This window comes from Chiloscyllium punctatum, chromosome 38, assembly GCF_047496795.1.
Source record: "Chiloscyllium punctatum isolate Juve2018m chromosome 38, sChiPun1.3, whole genome shotgun sequence".
NCBI classification, from domain to species: Eukaryota; Metazoa; Chordata; class Chondrichthyes; order Orectolobiformes; family Hemiscylliidae; genus Chiloscyllium; species Chiloscyllium punctatum.
In genome coordinates, this window is record NC_092776.1 from 6,172,426 (window position 1) to 6,192,328 (window position 19,903).

General features: G+C 50.6%; 1 protein-coding gene across 1 annotated transcript; it reads right to left on the minus strand.

The window, feature by feature from the left end:
* Positions 1–416: 416 nt before the first annotated feature.
* twnk (twinkle mtDNA helicase) lies at positions 417–19,796 on the minus strand. Its single transcript, XM_072557081.1, has 6 exons — positions 19,245–19,796; positions 13,623–14,933; positions 10,484–10,724; positions 6,946–7,053; positions 6,161–6,302; positions 417–2,672 (listed from the first exon to the last, which is right to left on the minus strand). Exons 2-6 carry the CDS (start codon positions 14,926–14,928, stop codon positions 2,421–2,423), a joined length of 2,049 nt encoding a protein of 682 aa, XP_072413182.1. The 5' UTR covers positions 14,929–14,933; positions 19,245–19,796; the 3' UTR covers positions 417–2,420.
* Positions 19,797–19,903: the final 107 nt, after the last annotated feature.

Consider the following 19,903-nt stretch of genomic DNA (forward strand, 5'->3'; position numbering starts at 1 on the left):
TTAGATTTTTTGCCCAACAAGTCCACACCGACCCTCCAAAGAGTAACCCACCCAGACCCATTTCCCTCTGACTGATGCACCTAATAATGCTATGGACAATTTAGCATGGTCAATTCAACTAATCTGCACATCTTTGGACTGTGGGAGGAAACCAGAGCACCCGGAGGAAACCCACGCAGACACGGGGAGAATGTGCAAACTCAACACAGTCACCCGAGGCTGGAATTGAACCTGGGACCCTGGTGCTGTGAGGCAGCAGTGCTGACCACTTAGCCACCGTGCTTTATAATAGAAAGTTCCAAATTCCAAGCAGTCTTTTAATCTGTCCCAAACTCCATCAGGTTCATTCACACTTACCTGACGTCTGTGGCAAGTTGCTGCAGATCCTGAGAATTTTAAAAGTCAATAGACACAGTGCAATGTTCCATTTTATTACAAAAAGTGAGATCAGAATCACTCGGTGAATAGTCAGACATAATTTCTAATCGGCTCGAGTATGCATAATTAATCCTAACACATAGCAGCGACATTGGGAATAAAACACGAATCAGGTTTCGTTTTTTAAAAAAAATCAGACGGAAAAATGGTGCATAATTCAGAAGTAGACAACCATCTCCTAAGAACCATGTGACCCCGAGATACATACACAGACCCCAGCAGTGCATCTAGCACTGAATGAAACAATGGTACAGTTTTACTCTGCAAAACAATCCAATCAGTGTCACAGCCTCTATGATAGGAATGGGAAACGGAATTCAATATATTAACATTGGTCAGCAGTTTTATTCAGGGTCAAATTCATTCCTTCAGCTTTAGCCTGAGAACAGGTCAAAGGCTGGACATAATCTTGAGATAATTACATGATGATAAAAATCTCCAGGTTCCGAAAGGGGAACATGTGTATGTGCTTTGGTAAAAAAGGAGGTAGTTGGTTGAGTTAGAAACCCACATGATAACGTAGTGTGCACATACACACACCTGGATACACACTGACAGACAGGCACACACATGGATGTGCATATACTGACAGGCAAACTCATAGGAACACACACATCCAGACATCAGAGAGAGACACACACATCTTGACACAGAGAGACAGATGCGCACTCATATCCAGACACACACTGTTAGTAAGGGCCGCAGTTTTTATATAAAAATCAAAAATACTGGAAAACACCAGCCAAGTCTGTGAAGAGAGAAACAGCATTAAGTATTTTACACCGAAAACCGTCCACACGAGCCCATTCTGATGGAACGTCACTGAGCTGAAACATGAGTTCAGTTTTTCTCTCTTCACAGCGCTGTCTGCCCCGAACAAGCGTTTCCACCATTTCTGATTTCCAGCGCCTGCAGCCCTCTTCCTGCTCCTGGTCGTTTCCAGGAAGTGTCTTCACAGTCGGAGTTGGCGTTGATGAGGATTGAGAGTCCCCCAGCGAGGAGCTAGAGTCAGTGTGTCAGCCTCGAGGGAGTTAGGTTCCCAAATATGGCCACAGTGCATTCCAAATAAAAACTCTAATAAGACAGTAAACTTCAAGCATTCTCATTGTCAGTTCTCTTGTCAGGCAGTGGGTCAAGTACACACCAACTCAGTGTACCCTGGATTCAGTACGTCTTCCTCACTGGTGCTGAGGGTGAATCAGCGACTGGACTGGGGAAGTACATCACTGACTGCACAGCACTCCTGTGAAAGGCGATATATAAATGCAAGTCCTTTCCTTCTGTGCATTCAGCCCTGCAGCGGAGAAAATTGACAGGTGGTTTTCTTTTTGACTATCTCTGCAGGGGACACACGATGGGTTTCGGTTAAAGACAGGTAAGTAATAGCTGTCTTTTTTTTAATCACCTCCAAGTGCTTTGAAGCAAATGCTGGACAACTCCACCTCAGTGTTAACATTTAGCGTCCAGTCACCCTTTGTCAGGACTGGGGTTGGGAGGGGAAGGGACAGTGTGGATTTATACTGCTGATGAGGGGGAGGAACGAAGATGCAGGAAGATGCCCAAAGCATGGCTAAGGACAGGTCAGAGATTGGGATAGAGATCAAACGACAAGGGTGCCAGGGAACAAAACAGTCACTGAGTGTTTAAACGTTCTGTCAGCATCTTTGTCCTGCAGGATAAGAATGCTGGCTGTTCGATGGGCACTGGAGTGGGGGGAGGGGGCCTGACCTGGAGAAGAAATGGGTTGAGGAAGGTCCATGTTCCCACTGAGGAGCAGCCAGGCCTTTTCCACAGGCCGAGGTCTCCCTGCTGGGAGGGGTGGGGGTTGGTTTCACCATTCTGCCAAATCACTGCCCAAAATGTTAAAGTGATAGGAACCCTCAGACTTGGGGCAGTTGGAGAGCAGGAGGCCAACAGCAGCCACGTTCCTCCCCTTCCGTCATTTCTCTTTCCCGAGCCGGACAGACAGATGGCCTACTCTGTCACTTTTTGCCTTTGGCGTCGGCAGATTTCCCAGGCTGCTCTGGGGCGTTCTGGCCTTCCTCCTTCACCTTTCGGAGCCTGGCCTTGCCCTTGACGGCCGAGAAGGTGAGCGAAGCCTTCTTGAATTCCAGCGGGAACACGCCCAGCTCTCCATCAAAGCGATTCTTCACCAGCTGGAGGTAGCGCCTGCCCGGGCCGGAGGTTAGCTTCTTATCCTGGAGAATCAGCACATTGTCTGCTTCCTGACTCGCCTGGGCCCAACCAAACAGAACCTGGTGAGTCACTGCTTTAGGCAATCCTGCACCCCACCCCCACCCCAACATCACACACCCCAGCCCCCACCCACACCACCAATCCCCCACTTCTCATCCCTCCTTCCCCACCACCACCCACCCACCCACCCCCCCAATCCACATACCCTCACCAGTCCCCCACCCCCATTACCATTCCCCTACATCCCACCTCACCCCCAGCTCCCCCACTACTCACCCCCCTCACCCAGCCCAACACCGCCATACCCTGGCCCGACCTTGCCCCTTCATCTCCCAGACAAGAAATACTCAACAGGAACAACACTTGGACAGAAACATCCCAGTCCCCACCAAGGGAGGGGTCAATGACCAGGGGACTGAGATTGAAGGGAAGGGGTAGGAAGTCTCCATTGTAGGACAGACAAGGACTCGAGGGCACAGCCTTAGAACAAAAGGGAAGACCTTTTAGATGGAGATAAGGAGAAACTTCTTTAGCCAGAGAGGGGGGAGTCTGTGGAATTCATTTGCACAGAAGGCTGTGGAGGTCAGGTCATTGTGTATATTTAAGACTGAGATAGATAGGTTCTTGAGTATTAATGGAATATTAAGAGCTACGATGAAGAAACGGGAGAATGGGGTTGTGAAACTTACGAGCCACAACTGAATGGCAGAACAGGCTCGATGGGCTGAATGGCCTCATATCTGCTCCTGCGTCTTACGGTTTTATGGGATGTGAGGACAATTTTTTTTGTTCATTCACGGAATGAGGATGCCACTGGCCGGGCCAGCATTTATTGCCCATCCCTAATTGCCCTGAGGGCAGTTCAGGGTCAATCACATTGCCGTGGAGGCCAGACCAGGTAAGGATGGCAGTTCCCTTCCCTCAAGAACATTAGTGACACAGATGCGTTTTTCTGACAATCGACAATAGTCATCATTAGACTCTCATTTCTAGATATTTATTGAATTCAAATTCCACCTTCTCCATGGCTGGATTCGAAGCCAGGTCCCCAGAACGTTACCTAGATCTCTGCATTAACAGTCTAGAGAGAAGACCAATCGGCCATTGCCTCCCCAATTTTTAGTGCTTTCATCCAGAGGCTGGTTGTGTTCTGGAACTCCGCGCCTGTGAGTGTGGGAGAGGTACAAACCCTCACCACACTGAAGAAGGATTTCGATGTACACTCACAATGCCAAGGTATACACGGCAATGGGTAAACCGCAGGGAAATGGGATTAGAATAGTTTTTTGACCATCACAGACGCGATGGGCTGAAGGGCCTTCACCTTTCCTGTCGAGCTCTATGACAGTCGGATTCCAATTGGTCCCAGGTGGATAAAGAGTCAAGAGCACCTTCAACTGCAGAGTATTAACCTAGAGTGAAATGTCTCAGGATTTAGAAAATGCCGAGGTGGTGAGGGGGGAGGGGGCTACAATTCCCCAATGATTGTGATTTAGGAACTCAACAGCACTAAGGATAAGATCACTAACCAGATCCTAACCACACAAGTGAACCTGCCTCCCACCCACATCCCCAGACAGTACATTCCAGAACAGGTTTCCTCCTTGTGTTGCCAAGCTCCTTTTTGCCAATTACATCAAGTCTGTGCTCTCTCTTTCTCAACCCTTCCACCAATGGGAAGAGATTCTCACCACCTACCCTACCGGATCCCTCGTGATTTTATTTGTCCCCTCAACCTCCTCCGGTCCAAGGTCACTGCTGAATGATCCATCGTCTCCAGGTAACTCAAGCTCACCATTCCAGCGATCAATGATATAAATCCAACATGAAAAAGCCAGCACTCAATGATGGCCATAGGCAGGAATGGGTTGTTAAAGATCCCCTTCCTGTTCACTAATGGCCATTGCAGGAGACCTACTGCCCTCAACTGGCACAGCCAGCTCCCCAGCAAGTGGCAGACCTGTAACCCTGCTCTGAAACAACAGTGCCATACAGTCATATAGATGTACAGCATGGAAACAGACCCTTCGGTCCAACTTATCCTAACCCAATCTAGTCCCATTTGCCAGCACTTGGCCCATATCCCTCCAAACCCTTCCTATTCATATACCCATCCAGATGCCTTTTAAATGTTGCAAATCTACCAGCCTCCACCACTTCCTCTGGCAGCTCATTCCATACACGCACCACCCTCTGTGCGAAAAAGTTGCCTCATAGGGTGAGAAGGGAAAGATATAAAAGAGACCTAATATGCCCTCTAGTTCCGGACTCCCCCACCCCAGGGAAGAGACCTTGTCTATTTATCCAATCCATGCCCCTCATGATTTTATAAACCTCTATAGGGTCGTCCTTCAGCCTCTGATGCTTCAGGGAAAACAGCTCCGGCCTATTCAGCTTCTCCCTGTAGCTCAAACCCTCCAACACTGGCAACATCCTTGTAAATCTTTTCTGAACTCTTTCAAGTTTCACAACAAGTTTGTGGGCGGCACGGTGGCACAGTGGTTAGCACTGCTGTCTCACAGCGCCAGAGACCCGGGTTCAATTCCCGCCTCAGGCGACTGTCTGTGTGGAGTTTACACATTCTCCCAGTGTCTGCGTGGGTTCCCTCCGGGTGCTCCGGTTTCCTCCCACAGTCCAAAAATGTGCAGGTTAGGTGAATTGGCCATGCTAAATTGCCCGTAGTGTTAGGTGAAGGGGTAAATGTAGGAGAATGGGTCTGGGTGGGTTATGCTTCGGCGGGTCGGTGTGGACTTGTTGGGCCAAAGGGCGTGTCTCCACACTAAGTAATCTAATCTAAAAACATCCTTCCGATAGGAAGGAGATCAGAACTGCACGCAATATTCCAAAAGCAGCCAAATCAATTTCAAAAATAAAAGCAGAGAGAGCACTTTGTTGCTGAACTAAACTCTAGGGCCTGCATCACTCAGAATGCAGCACTACCTCGAAGGCCATGTGCAATCAAACTATTTAAACTGAGGAGGATGTGAAGGGGTAACGGAGGGTTGGCTGGTGGTTGCAGTATTACAGAGCAATGTTTGGCAGCATCACTGTCTGGGTTTGGTCACTGGGTCAGATTGCCTTGCAGCAAGTCGCAGATTGATCAGACAAAACATCAGGGCCATTGACTTCCAATTGTATTAGTGTTCTAACATATAGAAGGGAGGGTGAGAGACATGGGGAGAGGACCCCAGAGTTTAACATCCAAACAATCACAGCGATTACCTCCAAAGGGGGACAGAGGATAAACAACAGGACGTCAGGTTTGGAGGAAGAGAGAGAGAGACCAGTGGTCTCAGTTTTACAGACAGAGTGTCGATGGGAAAAGGGGGAGGCAATGGGTAATGGGAGGGGGTGGGGGGAGTGAGAAAGGGGTGAGGGGGGGGGAGAAGGGCAGTGTGAGTTTGGATAAGGGCAGCAGAGTTTTGGATGAGCTCACATTTACAGAAATGCAGAGCGATAAAGGGTAAGAATAACCGTAAGTGATTCACATCCCTGAGCCTCCTGGTGGTCCCTGCTTTAAACTTGCCTTGGCTGTCCCGAAGATCGAAGCAGTCTGCAGTTCCTTGTCATCGTCCTCCTTTCTGGGATGGATGACCAGAGTCACATGACAACTATTGTCTGTAGCAAACTTCCGAAACGTCCCGACAATGTAATCCTGCGCGGAAAACCTGAGGTACAAAGACAGTGTTTTAGCTTTCATCTTTAAAATCAGAGCAAAGTGAGTTAGACAGTTGACTTGCCCAGTCAGACAGGGTTCTTTCTCCTCTCTCTTGGCGGTTGAGGTGGGGGGGGAAAGAGGAGGGAGAAAGAGTCCAAAACCAGAGAATGTAACTTTCACATCGGTTTGGGGGCTGGCATCAGGAAACAAGCCAAACAGAGACACACACGAGAATTCCTAGATGCATGGCATTCCAACTGGAACTCTATCAACAAACACATTGACTTGGATCCGATTTACCAACCGGTGAGAAAAAGAGCAGAAATGACATCATCATAGGAAATAGTGTCACAACAGGACCCCAGGAAACTCAAACATATAAATAGAAAGCAGGAAACACCGCCAGTGCTTCATTCGGGGGCTCACTGAAAATGTTACCTAGTATGGTGACGAAACATCTGAAAGTGAACCTTCCAGCTCAGCAAACAAACCTACATCCAGAACCTCAACCTGAACTACAAATCTTCTCAAAACTCGATAAACCATACAACTTGGAGAATCATCGCCGTTCTTGGAAAGGTGCAAACATCTAGCAAGCAAAGTTGGCAAAAAGTTTAGCTGGTGCATTATATTAAAAAAGAAGATTCAATTACTTGTCAACAGTGAGGTGCTCCTGTCCCATCATGAACTGCAGGTTGTCTATAACAATGTGGCTAATGTCATACATGTATACTGCATGTTGCATTGTATCAATAACAGACCTGCAGGATAAGGAGAAATGGTGTTAAATTCACCCGGTTTGTATAAACCAACACTGTTTTGAATTGCAAATGAGAACACAGACAAAAACAAAACCTTACAAACATTAAAATTTCAGGAGGCTCAACAAATTCAGACCCTTTCAGTGTCCCCAACTGGGCTGAGCTGTCTCTTCCAGCACAGTCTCTGTTCCCTTGTTCTACCATTGGCATGTGTGGACAAACTGGGCTGGCACAGGTCCCATGGGGCTGAATGGTCACCTTCTGTGCTTTTAACAATCCTGTGACTAATAGAAGCTGGGATTGTTCTCCTTAGACCAGAGAAGATCAAGGAGATTTGATTGAGATCTTGAGTCATAGAGATGTACAGCACGGAAACAGACCCATTGGTCCAACCTATAAATGCCAACCAGATATCCGAACCTAGTCTAATCCCATTTGCCAGCACTTGGCCCATATCCCTCCAAACCTTTCCTATTCATATACCCATCCAGATGCCTTTTAAATACTGCAATTGTACCAGCCTCCACCACTTCCTCTGGCAGCTCATTCCATACAGACACCACCCCCGTGTGAAAAAGTTGCCCCTTAGGTCCCTTTTAAATCTTTCCCCTCTCACCCTAAGCCTCTGCCCTCTAGTTCTGGATTCCTCCACCTAGGGAAAAGATCTTGTCTATTTTCTCTATCCATGCCCCTCATGATTTTATAAACCTCTATAAGGTCACCCCTCAGCCTCTGATGCTCCAGACTCAGCTTAGATTCTGTTAGGGAGGATACGTAGTACTTAAATGTGCACTTGCAATACCAAGGCACACAAGGTTATGGGTCAAGGAAAATGGCTGAATAGTTAGGTGGCTGTTTTAGACAGGAGCTGACTCAATGGGCCAAGTGACTTTTTTCTGTGCTGTACAGTGGCAGTAACCAGGAGCCACAATTTAAGGTCAGGGACCTTAAGGAGAGGGGACACAAAGAGGAATCTCCTCAAGGTGAAGTCAACAGACATAGAGCTGGAAGAGGCCTGAAACATTGACCTTCCTGCTCCTCGGATGCTGTCTGACCTGTTGTGCTTTTCCAGCCCCACGTCTACTGAATCTGACTTCCAGCATTTGTCTTCTCTTCTCAAGCTGAGATCTGGAAGGTGCTGGAGAATAAAATAAATTCTGGAAGGGGAAACGTTTGCAGGACCAAGAGCTGTGGGAAAATGGAATGGAACCAAATGGGTGACTCTTTGGAAGAGTCATCCCAGGCATCAGGGACCTCCTCCATGTGTCCTAGTCAATAACCCAATCAGTTATCCCCAAACAGCAGTGACTGTGTCCAGGAGATGGGAGGAAGGGGAATCTTCTCAACGACAGGGTCGCAATACTCAGACGCTACCCAACAGCTGATCCGTGGATCAAAATGACCGATGTGTAAATTGGGAGGGGGGGGGGAAGAAAATTTCCTCCCGCCAGGATTACTGGGGACGTTTGAAATTACAGACACATTAGCCCAACAGTTAAAGATATGATGATTCTGGTAAATCAGGTACACAGCCAGGATGGTTGCAGGACAGAAGATGAAAAAGGCCACAATAGAACAGTCTGATAAGGATTAGCCTGTTTGGCCAATCAACGTTTCTCAAGAGTAGCGGGCCACAGTGTGATTATTCAGATAGACTTTGCAGGTTTCTAATGTGTATCTGCTTCTGACATGCACAATGACAGTTGCAGCTTTATCCTTCATTGCCCAGTGTAGAAGTGTAGTTCAATCCCTACAGTGTGGAAGCAGGCCATTCAGCCCATCGAATCCCCCAGTGACCCTCTGAACAGCATCCCACCCCATTACCCTATCCCTGTAACCCTGCATTCCCCATGGCTATGTGCAAACTCAACACTGCTGCTTCACAGAACCAGATTCGACCCCACCCACGGGCGACTGTTTGTATGGAGTTTGCACATTTATGGGCGGCACGGTGGCACAGTGGTTAGCACTGCTGCCTCACAGCGCCAGAGACCCGGGTTCAATTCCCGCCTCAGGCGACTGACTGTGTGGAGTTTGCACATTCTCCCCGTGTCTGCGTGGGTTTCCTCTGGGTGCTCCGGTTTCCTCCCACAATCCAAAGATGTGCAGGTCAGGTGAATTGGCCATGCTAAATTGCCCGTAGTGTTAGGTAAGGATGTAGGGTTACGGGTGGGTTGTGCTTCGGCGGGGCGGTGTGGACTTGTTGGGCTGAAGGGCCTGTTTCCACACTGTAAGTAATTTAATCTAAAAAAAACCCCACCCCATGTCTGCAGGGGTTACCTCCCACAGTCCAGAGGTGTGCAGATTAGGGTGAATTGGCCATGGGCAATGCAGGGTTACAGGGACAGGGTGAGGGTGCCCTTCAGAGGGTCAGTGTGGGCTCGATGGGCTGAATGGCCATGCATTCACACTGTGGAGATTCTATATTCAATGCCCTGATGTGGTTGCTTCACCACTGCCACACACCCCTCCCCCCACATTCTGGTTAGGAACGGTTGTGGGTAACTAGCGATGGATTCTGCCCTGACACACAATTGCAGGGACTTTCCTCAACACCTCACCCACCAGGAGCTTGGAAGACCGGGGGGTGGGGGGTGCGCGTGTGTGGGGCACAGACACAAGCCAAAGGGCCAGTGCAGTAAGAACCCCCACATCCACAGCTCAAACCGTACACCCCGTGTACCAGCCTGCAGGCTGGGCAAGTGCCAGAGACAATTCATTTCATAGCATCCCTACAGTGTGGAAACAGGCCCTTCGGCCCAACTTCGAGCCATTCCCCTTCCCTATTACTCGACATCTCCTCTAGCTAATGCACCAAACCTGCACATCCATGGACACAAGAGATAATGTAGCATGGCCAATTCACCTTGACCTGCACATCTCTGGATTGTGTGAGGAAACCGCAGGACCCGGAGAAAACCCACGCAGACACGGGGAGAACGTGCAAACTCCACATGGTCACCCGAGGCTGGAATTGAACCTGGGTCCCTGTGCTGTGAGGCAGCAGTGCTAACCAGTGAGCCACCGTGCTGCCCATAATTAAAAAGTGAGTTCTGTCAAAAGGAAAACGAGGTTACCCCAGCTGTAGTGAGAGCGATTGATCCTCAGGGTTTCAGTGCCAGTGCTATGATCCTGCAGGATCCGTGCACCATTCTCACTGTGGCCTCACGCAGTGCTCGGATTCTGTTCTCCGCACCACTCAGCCACCAAGGCCTCAGGATCTGGAACTCCCTCCCTGACCCTCTCCACCCCTTCTCGCTTGAGTCACTCCTTCCTTCCTTCCTGTCCTCCTGCACTGCAAATCTCACAGCATAGTAGAGGCCACTTGGCCCATCGAGTCCGCGCCATGCCCACTGTTTTCCTCCCCTTGGGAGGCCTTACTGCATAAGAATACCAATGGTTATTGAGCCATCCTCGCCAAATACTTTACTTGATGCTGTGTTGGCCGTGAAAGGTCATGAAGAACAGCGGCAGGCTCTCAAACTTGTCCGCCCACTCGTCGTACTTCTCCAGCTGATCGTCCAGGCGCTGCATCGCAAACTGAGTCAGCATGATCTTGGCCAGCCGCACGTTGTTAATCTCGAAGCTTCCCCACAGGGTGTTCACGCCTTGGATACAGAGGTCTAAAGCATACTCACTAATGAAGGTGGTCTTTCCACTGCCTGTAGGACCTATTGTTGAGAGAGACAGACAGAGAGAGAGAGAGCGCGAGCGAGAGAGAGCGAGCGAGCGACAGAGACAGTGAGACAGACAGAAACAGAGAGAGAGAGAGAGAGAGAGAGAGAGAGCGCGACAGAGACAGAGAGAGAAAAAAAAGGGAGAGAGAGAGAGAGAGAGAGAGAGCTGGGTGTTTACAATAAGCCAGCCTGGTTTGCTTGTCCTGGATTAGCCAGTCCCTGTCAGGTACACCCGCTACACAGCATAGCCTTGATGTCAAATGTCATTGTGAACCTGAGTACAATATGCCATGAGTCATAGAGAGGCGATGGTCTAGTGGTATTATCACTGGACTGTTAATCCAGAGACCCAGGTAATGTCCCAGGGACTGGATTTGAATCCCACCCACGGCATTCAATTTTTTAAAAAGCCTGGAATTAAGAATCTAACAATGATTATGAATCCATTGCCAATGGTCAGGAAAAACCCATCTGGGTCACTAATGTCCTTTAGGGAAGGAACCTGCCATCCTTACCTGGTCTGGTTTACATGTGACTCCAGACCCACAGCAATGTGGTTGACTCTGGACTGCCCTCTGGGCAATTAGGGATTGACAATAAATGCTGGCCCAGCCAGTGGCATCCCCATCCCGTGGTAAGGCAAGATAAAGTCACCATAGAGGACCACAGCGCTGTTCTCTTATCAGAGAGAGCTGCCGGGTGGTGGTTTAATCAGAGGGTCACCACCTCTCAGATAAGGAGAGGGGTTGAGAAGGAGCATCCTTCATGGACACCTCAGCTGTTGCGGGGATTGAACACACACTGTTGGCGTCAGTCTGTGTGTCAAAACAGCCATCCAGCCAACTGAGCTAACCGACCCTTCACATACCCCACCAGCTCATTACTAAACTGAAATGTGGATCTATCCAGTTGCCCTCCCCCACCCTTTGCGAACATGAATTGGGACCCTTGACCAAATTAACCGCGAAAACGGAAATTGCTGGAAAATCTCAGCAGGTCAGTTCTCAGGAAGGGTCACTGGACTTGAAACATTAACTCTGATTTCTCTCCACAGATGCTGCCAGACCTAGTCATACTGTCATACAGCACATAGACAGACCCTTCAGTCCAATACATCCATGCCAACCAAGTTTCCCAAAGTAATGTAGTCCTATTTGCCAGCATTTGGCCCACATCCCTTTAAACCTTTCCTGTTCATGTACCTAGAGTCATATAACACAGAAAGACACCCTTTGGATCCAACTTGTCCACACTGATCAGATATCAATCTGACCTACTCACACTTGTCAGCATTTGGCCCATATCCCTCTAATCGCTTCCTATTCATAATCCCATCCAGATGCCTTTTAAATGTTGCAATTGTACCAGCCTCCACCACTTCCTCTGGCAGCTCATTCCAAACACGTACCACCCTCTGTGTCAAAACGTTACCCCTCAGACCTTTTTTTAAATCTTTCCCCTCTCACCCTAAACCTATGCCCTCTCGTTCTGGACTCCCCCACCCCAGGGAAAAGACCTTGCTAATTTACCCTATGCATGCCTCTATAGCATAGCCTTGATGTCAAACGTCATTGTGAACTTGAGTCCAAAAAGCCATGAGTTATGGGGAGGTGTTGGTCTAGTGGTCTTATCGCTGGACTGTTAATCCAGAGACCCAGATAATGTCCCGGGGACCTGCGTTCAAATCCCAGCCACAGCATTTGGTGGATTCAATTTTTTTTTAAAACCTGGAATTAAGAATCTATAGACCTCCATAAGGTCACCCCTCAGCCTCCGACGCTCCAGGGAAAACAGCCCCAGCCTGTTCAGCCTCTCCCTGTAGCTCAAACCCTCCAACCCTGGCAACATCCTTGTAAATCTTTTCTGAACCCTTTCAAGTTTCACAATACCCCTTCTATAGAAGGGCAACCACATTTGTTAGCAATATTCAAAAGTGGCCTCACCAATGTCCTGTACAGCTACAACATGACGTCTCAATTCTGATACAGCTCGTTCTGGTACAGCGCATGTTGTTTCGTCAATGCGAATTCACTGATTGACAAATTGGGGACGCTGTTTCTGCAGCACAAACTTAAAACATGTGTTGGCGGTAACGTGATTACATCGCCAATACTTTTAAGCGCTGTTTCTAAAGCTCGATTTATCTACAAAGTGGGGTTACACAAGAACACAGCCATCATGTTATAGAACAGACTGTACTCAATATACTGATCAATAAAGGCAAGCCAAACACCTCCTCCACTATCCGATCCACGTACGATTACATTTTCAATGAACTATGAACCTGCACTCCAAGGTCTCTTTGTTCGGCAACTCTCCCCAGGACCTTACCATTAAGTGTATCAGTCCTGCCCTGATTTGCCTTTCCAAAATACAGCACCTCGCATTTATCTAAATTAAACTCCATCTGCCACTCCTCGGCCCATCTGACCAAGATCCTGTTGTACTCTGAGGTAACCTTCTTTGCTGTCCACTACACCAATTCTGAAGTTGTCTTTTAATTGTTGCTGACCTGCTGAGATGATTACATTAGATTCCCTACGGTGTGGAAACAGGCCCATCAGCGCAACCAGTCCTCACCAACCCTCCGAAGAGTAACCCACCCAGACCCATTTCCCTCTGACTAATGCACCTAACACTATGGGCAATTTAGCATGGCCAATTCACCTAACCTGCACATCTTGAGAGGAAACCGGAGCACCCGGAGGAAACCCACGCAGACACGGGGAGAATGTGCAAACTCCACACAGACAGATACCTGAGGCTGAAATTGAACCTGGGCCCCTGGTGCTGTGAGGCAGCAGTGCTAACCACTGAGCCACCAACGTCTGCTTTCGCCTCAGCTCTCCAGCGGCCTGTCGTTATTTTGGGTGTTTTTATTTTGTAATTTACCTGTGAACACAGTCAGCTCGCCTTTGCGGTGGCCCTTCAGGAGTTTGTTCAGGTCGGGAAAGCGTTGCCACTGGATCCCGGAGACCTGCTCGGCATTGGCCAACTCTCCGAAGACCTCGTCCCTCAGCTGCCGGAAGGAGACGATGGATTTGTGACCGGCGGCCACAGCGTTCCTGACGATCTTGCCCAGGTTGAGGCTGGCTGCCAGAGCCTCCAATGGGCAGGGCTGCTGCTCGCCAGGCCGCACCAGGTAACACCGCTTGACGTTCAGCTTCCGGGCGAAGATCTTGGAGGCCTCCCAGGCCCGGAGGTCACTGCCCAGCCACAGGGTGATCCTCTTGAACTGCTCGAGGTAGGGCAGGAGGGGAGGGGGCAGGCAGCTGACCCCCCGGGGCAGGGAGACACAGGGTAGGCCGGTGGAACAGCTCACTGCTAGGCAGTCGGTCTCCCTGGCGGTGAGGACCAACGCCGTGTCCTTCCTGCTCAGCACGTGTAGGCCAAAGAGGTTGTGGTAACGTCCTGCCCGGGGTAGCGTGGTCGCTGTGTACTCTAGTCTGTCACCCTCTCGCTGCACAGACAGCAGCTTCAGACCTCGGAGCCCTGAGTCCCTTCCTCCGAACCAGGGGAACACCAGGCTCCCAGAGGCCTGGCAGTACCTGACGCTCAGCTTCCCCAGGGTGGCCTCGGTGACCCTCTCCATCCCGAAAGCGGCCTTGACCGACGTGGCGGTGTCCGCGGGCAGCTCCGGGAAGGCCGTGGCCTTGTCCCAGACTCTCTGGGCCTCGCCCAGGTCCTCCTGCCTCTCGGCCAGCTCCCGGTCGCTGTCGGGTGCCTCCAGCCTGACGTCGGGGCCCAGGCTCTGCCGGCCTTCCCTCTGCATCACCTCCAGGCAGTCCTGCAGATCCCGCCAGCTGCCCTCCAGCGAGCTCTCCGTACACACAAAGCCCCCGGTCGTCTTGTCGATGAACAGCGAGCGGGTCTCCCTGTGTCCCCCGGGGTCCGTGGTGGAGAACGGGCTGGGGGCCTGTAGGCAGCTGTAGCCGTCGTGGAAGGGGATGCCCTTGGCACGCAGGAACTGCCGGATCTCCGTCACCGTCACCGACGAGAAAGCGACCTCAGCCTCCTCAGGACCCCAGCTCTTGCCTTTCCCACCTCCCCTGGAGCAGAAGGAGAGGGTCAGGGGGGCACATTGTGGGAGAGACGGCAGCCCCCAGGTGCTGGGACATTGTCTCAGCGCAGTGTACCCCCTCCATGACAGACTGGAGCCCTGCACCGCACCGTACACACGGTGAAACGTGCACAGCATGCTCCCTGTGGACAGAGAACGGCAGGTTAAGCAAAACAAAACAGGAACAAACTGCATTCCTGTAGCGCCCTTCGCAGAGTGAAAATACATTCCCCCTCTTTCCCAACAGGGGATGCAGCCGGACAGGATTCTAACACCCCAGTGTTGGCGATCTAAAGAAGACGGCTTTCGAGGAACCAAATTGCTGGAGAAACTCAGCAGATCTGGTCGCACCGGCAGAGAGAGAAAAAACAGCTCTGATGAAGAGTCACCCTGAAAGTTCATTCCATTTCCCCCTCTCCACAGATGGTGTCAGAGCCACTGAACTGAAAATGTGTTGCTGGAAAAGCGCAGCAGGTCAGGCAGCATCCAAGGAGCAGGAGAATCGACGTTTCGGACATGAGCCCTTCTTCAGGAATCATTTTCTGAAGAATTCCTGAAGAAGGGCTCATGCCCGAAACGTCGATTCTCCTGCTCCTTGGATGCTGCCTGACCTGCTGCGCTTTTCCAGCAACACATTTTCAGCTCTGATCTCCAGCATCTGCAGTCCTCACTTTCTTCTCAGAGCCACTGAAGCTCACTCAGGGTTGGGAGGACGTTACAAACATCAGGAGGGTCGGGGGCCAAAGGAGGAACACAACGTGAGCTGGAGAACATCAAGGTATCCTCTGGCCTCCACCCCACAGAGGTAGAACACTTGGCCTGCCATCGGTACTGCTCCAACCAATTCCCACATCCAGGTGAGATGTTCCCACTTCCTACAGAGATATCTGCATCATCTCCTTCACTCACACCTTTTCTGAGAACCTATAAAAACCCGCATCACAATCTGCACTCAGTCAGTCTGTCATCTAGAAGGTGCACTGTGGAAATTCACCTAACTGCCTCAGACAGCACCTTCCAAACCCATCACTCCTTCCATCCAGGAGGAGAAGGGCAGCAGATACATGGGAACACCACCCCCTGCAAGTTCCCCTCTGAGCCACTCACCATCCTGACTTGGAAATATATCGCCGTTCCTTCACTCTCTCTGGGTCACAATCCTGGAATTCCCTCCCCAAGGGCATCGTGGGTCCAACCCACAGCACATGGACTGCAGGAGTTCAAGAAGGCAGCTTACCCCCACCTTCTCAAGGGGCAAATGGGATGGGCAATAAATGCTGGGTAAAAACAATGACTGCAGATGCTGAAAACCAAATTCTGGATTAGTGGTGCTGGAAGAGCACAGCAGTTCAGGCAGCATCCAACGAGCAGCGAAATCAAAGTTTCAGGCAGAAGCCCTTCATCAGGTATAAAGGCAGTGAGCCTGAAGCGTGGAGACATAAGCTAGAGGAGGGTGGGGGTGGGGAGAGAGTAGCATAGAGTACAATGGGTGAGTGGGGGAGGAGATGAAGGTGATAGGTCAAGGAGGAGAGGGTGGAGTGGATAGGCGGAAAAGGAGATAGGCAGGTCGGACAAGTCCGGACAAGTCAAGGAGACAGTTACTGAGTTGGAAGTTTGAAACTAGGATGAGGTGGGGGAAGGGGAAATGAGGAAGCTGTTGAAGTCCACATTGATGCCCTGGGGTTGAAGTGTTCCGAGGCGGAAGATGAGGCGTTCTTCCTCCAGGCGTCTGGTGGTGAGGGAGCGGCGGTGAAGGAGGCCCAGGACCTCCATGTCCTCGGCAGAGTGGGAGGGGGAGTTGAAATGTTGGGCCACGGGCCGGTGTGGTTGATTGGTGCGGGTGTCTCGGAGATGTTCCCTAAAGCGCTCTGCTAGGAGGCGCCCAGTGTCCCCAATGTAGAGGAGACCACATCGGGAGCAATGGATACAATAAATGTTATTGGTGGATGTGCAGGTAAAACTTTGATGGAGATGGCCTCCTTCTTTAGAGACCGCAATTTCCCTTCCCACGTGGTTAAAGATGCCCTCCAACGCATCTCGTCCACATCCCGCACCTCCACCCTCAGACCCCACCCCTCCAACCGTAACAAGGACAGAACCCCCCTGGTGCTCACCTTCCACCCTACAAACCTTCGCATCAACCAAATCACCCGCCGACATTTCCGCCACCTCCAAAAAGACCCAACCACCAGGGATATATTTCCCTCCCCACCCCTTTCCACCTTCCGCAAAGACCGTTCCCTCCATAACTACCTGGTCAGGTCCACACCCCCCTACAACCCACCCTCCCATTCTGGCACTTTCCCCTGCCACCGCAGGAACTGTAAAACCTGTGCCCACACCTCCTCCCTCACCTCTATCCAAGGCCCTAAAGGAGCCTTCCACATCCATCAAAGTTTCACCTGCACATCCACTAATATCATTTATTGTATCCGTTGCTCCCGATGTGGTCTCCTCTACATTGGGGAGACTGGGCGCCTCCTAGCAGAGCGCTTTAGGGAACATCTCTGGGACACCCGCAACAATCAACCAAACCGGCCCGTGGCCCAACATTTCAACTCCCCCTCCCACTCTGCCGAGGACATGGAGGTCCTGGGCCTCCTTCACCGCCGCTCCCTCACCACCAGACGCCTGGAGGAAGAACGCCTCATCTTCCGCCTCGGAACACTTCACCCCAGGGCATCAATGTGGACTTCAACAGCTTCCTCATTTCCCCTTACCCCACCTCATCCTAGTTTCAAACCTCCAGCTCAGTTACTGTCTCCTTGACTTGTCCTACCTGCCTATCTTCTTTTCCACCTATCCACTCCACCCTCTCCTCCTTGACCTATCACCTTCATCTCCTCCCCCACTCACCCATTGTACTCTTTGCTACTCTCTCCCCACCCCCACCCTCCTCTAGCTTATCTCTCCACGCTTCAGGCTCACTGCCTTTATTCCTGATGAAGGGCTTCTGCCTGAAACGTCGATTTCGCTGCTCGTTGGATGTTGCCTGAACTGCTGTGCTCTTCCAGCACCACTAATCCAATAAATGCTGGGCTCATGCCCGAAACGTCGATTCTCCTGTTCCTTGGATGCTGCCTGATCTGCTGCGCTTTTCCAGCAACACATTTTCAGCTTTGATCTCCGCAGGCAGCACGGTGGCACAGTGGTTAGCACTGCTGCCTCATAGCACCAGAGACCTGAGTTCAATTCCTGCCTCAGGCGACTGACTGTGTGGAGTTTGCACATTCTCCCCGTGTCTGCGTGGGTTTCCTCCGGGTGCTCCGGTTTCCTCCCACAGTCCAAAGATGTGCAGGTTAGGTGGATTGGCCACGCTAAATTGCCCGTAGTGTTAGGTAAGGGGTAGATGTAGGGGTATGGGTGGGTTGCGCTTCGGCGGGGCGGTGTGGACTTGTTGGGCCGAAGGGCCTGTTTCCACACTGTAAGTAATCTAATCTAATCTGCAGTCCTCACTTTCCCCCTGAGTAAAAGAAATGCCAAGTCTGGTGCAGCCCAACCAGCATTTCTCACTCCCATCACCCTCTGCTCCAATAATCTCCACACTCAGGCCATGCACAAGTTCCCCTTGTGGTGTGGTGCCATTCTAGCCCTTAGTAGCAGGGGCTGCTCGTTCCCATCAGGAAGGTTGGTGTTTTGCCTCTGAACTCCAATGCAGTGTAGGGGGAGTGCTGTACGGTCTGAGGTACTTTCTCGTTCACATGTGGAATTAGACCTGCCAGTTCAGGGAGACTGAAAAACCCAGTGGCATGACTTTGAAGAACAAACTCACACTCAGACTAACTGCTCATTTTCACAATGCTCTTTGTTGCAGCTTGCTGGGTCCACATTAACTGCCAGATTTCCTAACCGACCACATCCACTACCCCGACAAAAGCACTTCATTCGCTGTCAAGACCTGTGTGCGGTGGTCATGTAAGAGGCTATACAAATGCAAATCAGTCTTTTGTCAGAAAAGTGAACATCAACCCTTCTCTGGGTCTCATTAAAAAGGCGGGGGGAATCTGAGGATATAATCTATTGGTGATGAACCGTTTGCATTTTAGATTAAGGCTCCCTGTTTCAAAACTGCAAATGGAACAGATTAGGAGCCCGGGTGCAGGAATAATGTACCTCAAATACTTTTTCCATTAAACTAACCCTAAATTGAGCCCGAATCGAGGAGGGTACAATTTTTTTGCTGGGATATTCTAGTTTTGCTGTGTGGGATTCATAACAAACCGCTTTTGTGATTTGCGCGGTATAAATTCAACGGGTCACCTTTCCCGTGTCTCGCTGTTGCACACAGAGCTGTGCAAGGCGACCGCTTAACTCACGTAAAGTCAAGGCAACCAAATGCACATTGAAAACCCGATCATAGAACACAGAAATGTACAGCACAGAACCCAGTTCCTTGGGGGCGGAGGATAAAATCCCCTTGGAGGGGAGAGAGGGTCCGCTTGCACACTACCTACCGAGCGGGATTTGCAGGAGCCGGCGTTATCCCTCCAAATTCGGTCGGCCGCCCTCTCCCGGGGCTTCCAGCCGGTGCATTGCAAACTGGACAAATTGCAGGCACCGGCTCCTGCTGGAAGGAGTCAGTTCACGGAATGGCACAAATGGGAGGGGGAAGAGAGAGATGGAGATGGAGAGGGTGCATTCGCTCCTGAGTGAGCGGCTCCGCTCCCCACGTGTAGCAAACTATGTAACAAAATATGTAACAAACGGTGTAACAAATAGTGGGCCCGGCGGCGCGTGCTGCAGAACCCAGGCCCGGGGATTTGGAACGTTGTCCCGGGAATAACGTCACCACGCGCTGCCTGACTAAGTATCGAAGGCATTCCCCCTTTTGCTCCCGCTGTGTGGGTGACAGTCTGCCCATCTATCTGTGCAATCCCATTGCCGCTATCCCGCTTTCCCCTCCATTGTTTCTTTGCAATATTCAGCACTCCTCTCCCCCGCACGTCCCACTTCTGTCATTTTGCATTTTCTTTCAAAAAACTGCGCTGCAATGCACATTCTCTTTTCCGACGTTATGAAGTGTAGTTTATTTTTAATTTCCTCTCCCGAGTGTGCACCTTTATCAGTGGGCCCACCCGCATTGAAAGCAAGGAACAGCATTGCTGCCGGAGGA

Excerpts from the sequence above, each read along its gene's own strand:
- twnk (XM_072557081.1), bottom strand. The coding sequence starts at position 14,928 with ATGCTGTGCACGTTTCACCGTGTGTACGGTGCGGTGCAGGGCTCCAGT. Across the intron at positions 10,725-13,622 it reads CGAGCTGACTGTGTTCACAG|GTCCTACAGGCAGTGGAAAG; the intron begins GTAAATTACAAA and ends TCTCAACAATAG. Across the intron at positions 7,054-10,483 it reads CACGGCCAACACAGCATCAA|GTCTGTTATTGATACAATGC; the intron begins GTAAAGTATTTG and ends CTTATCCTGCAG.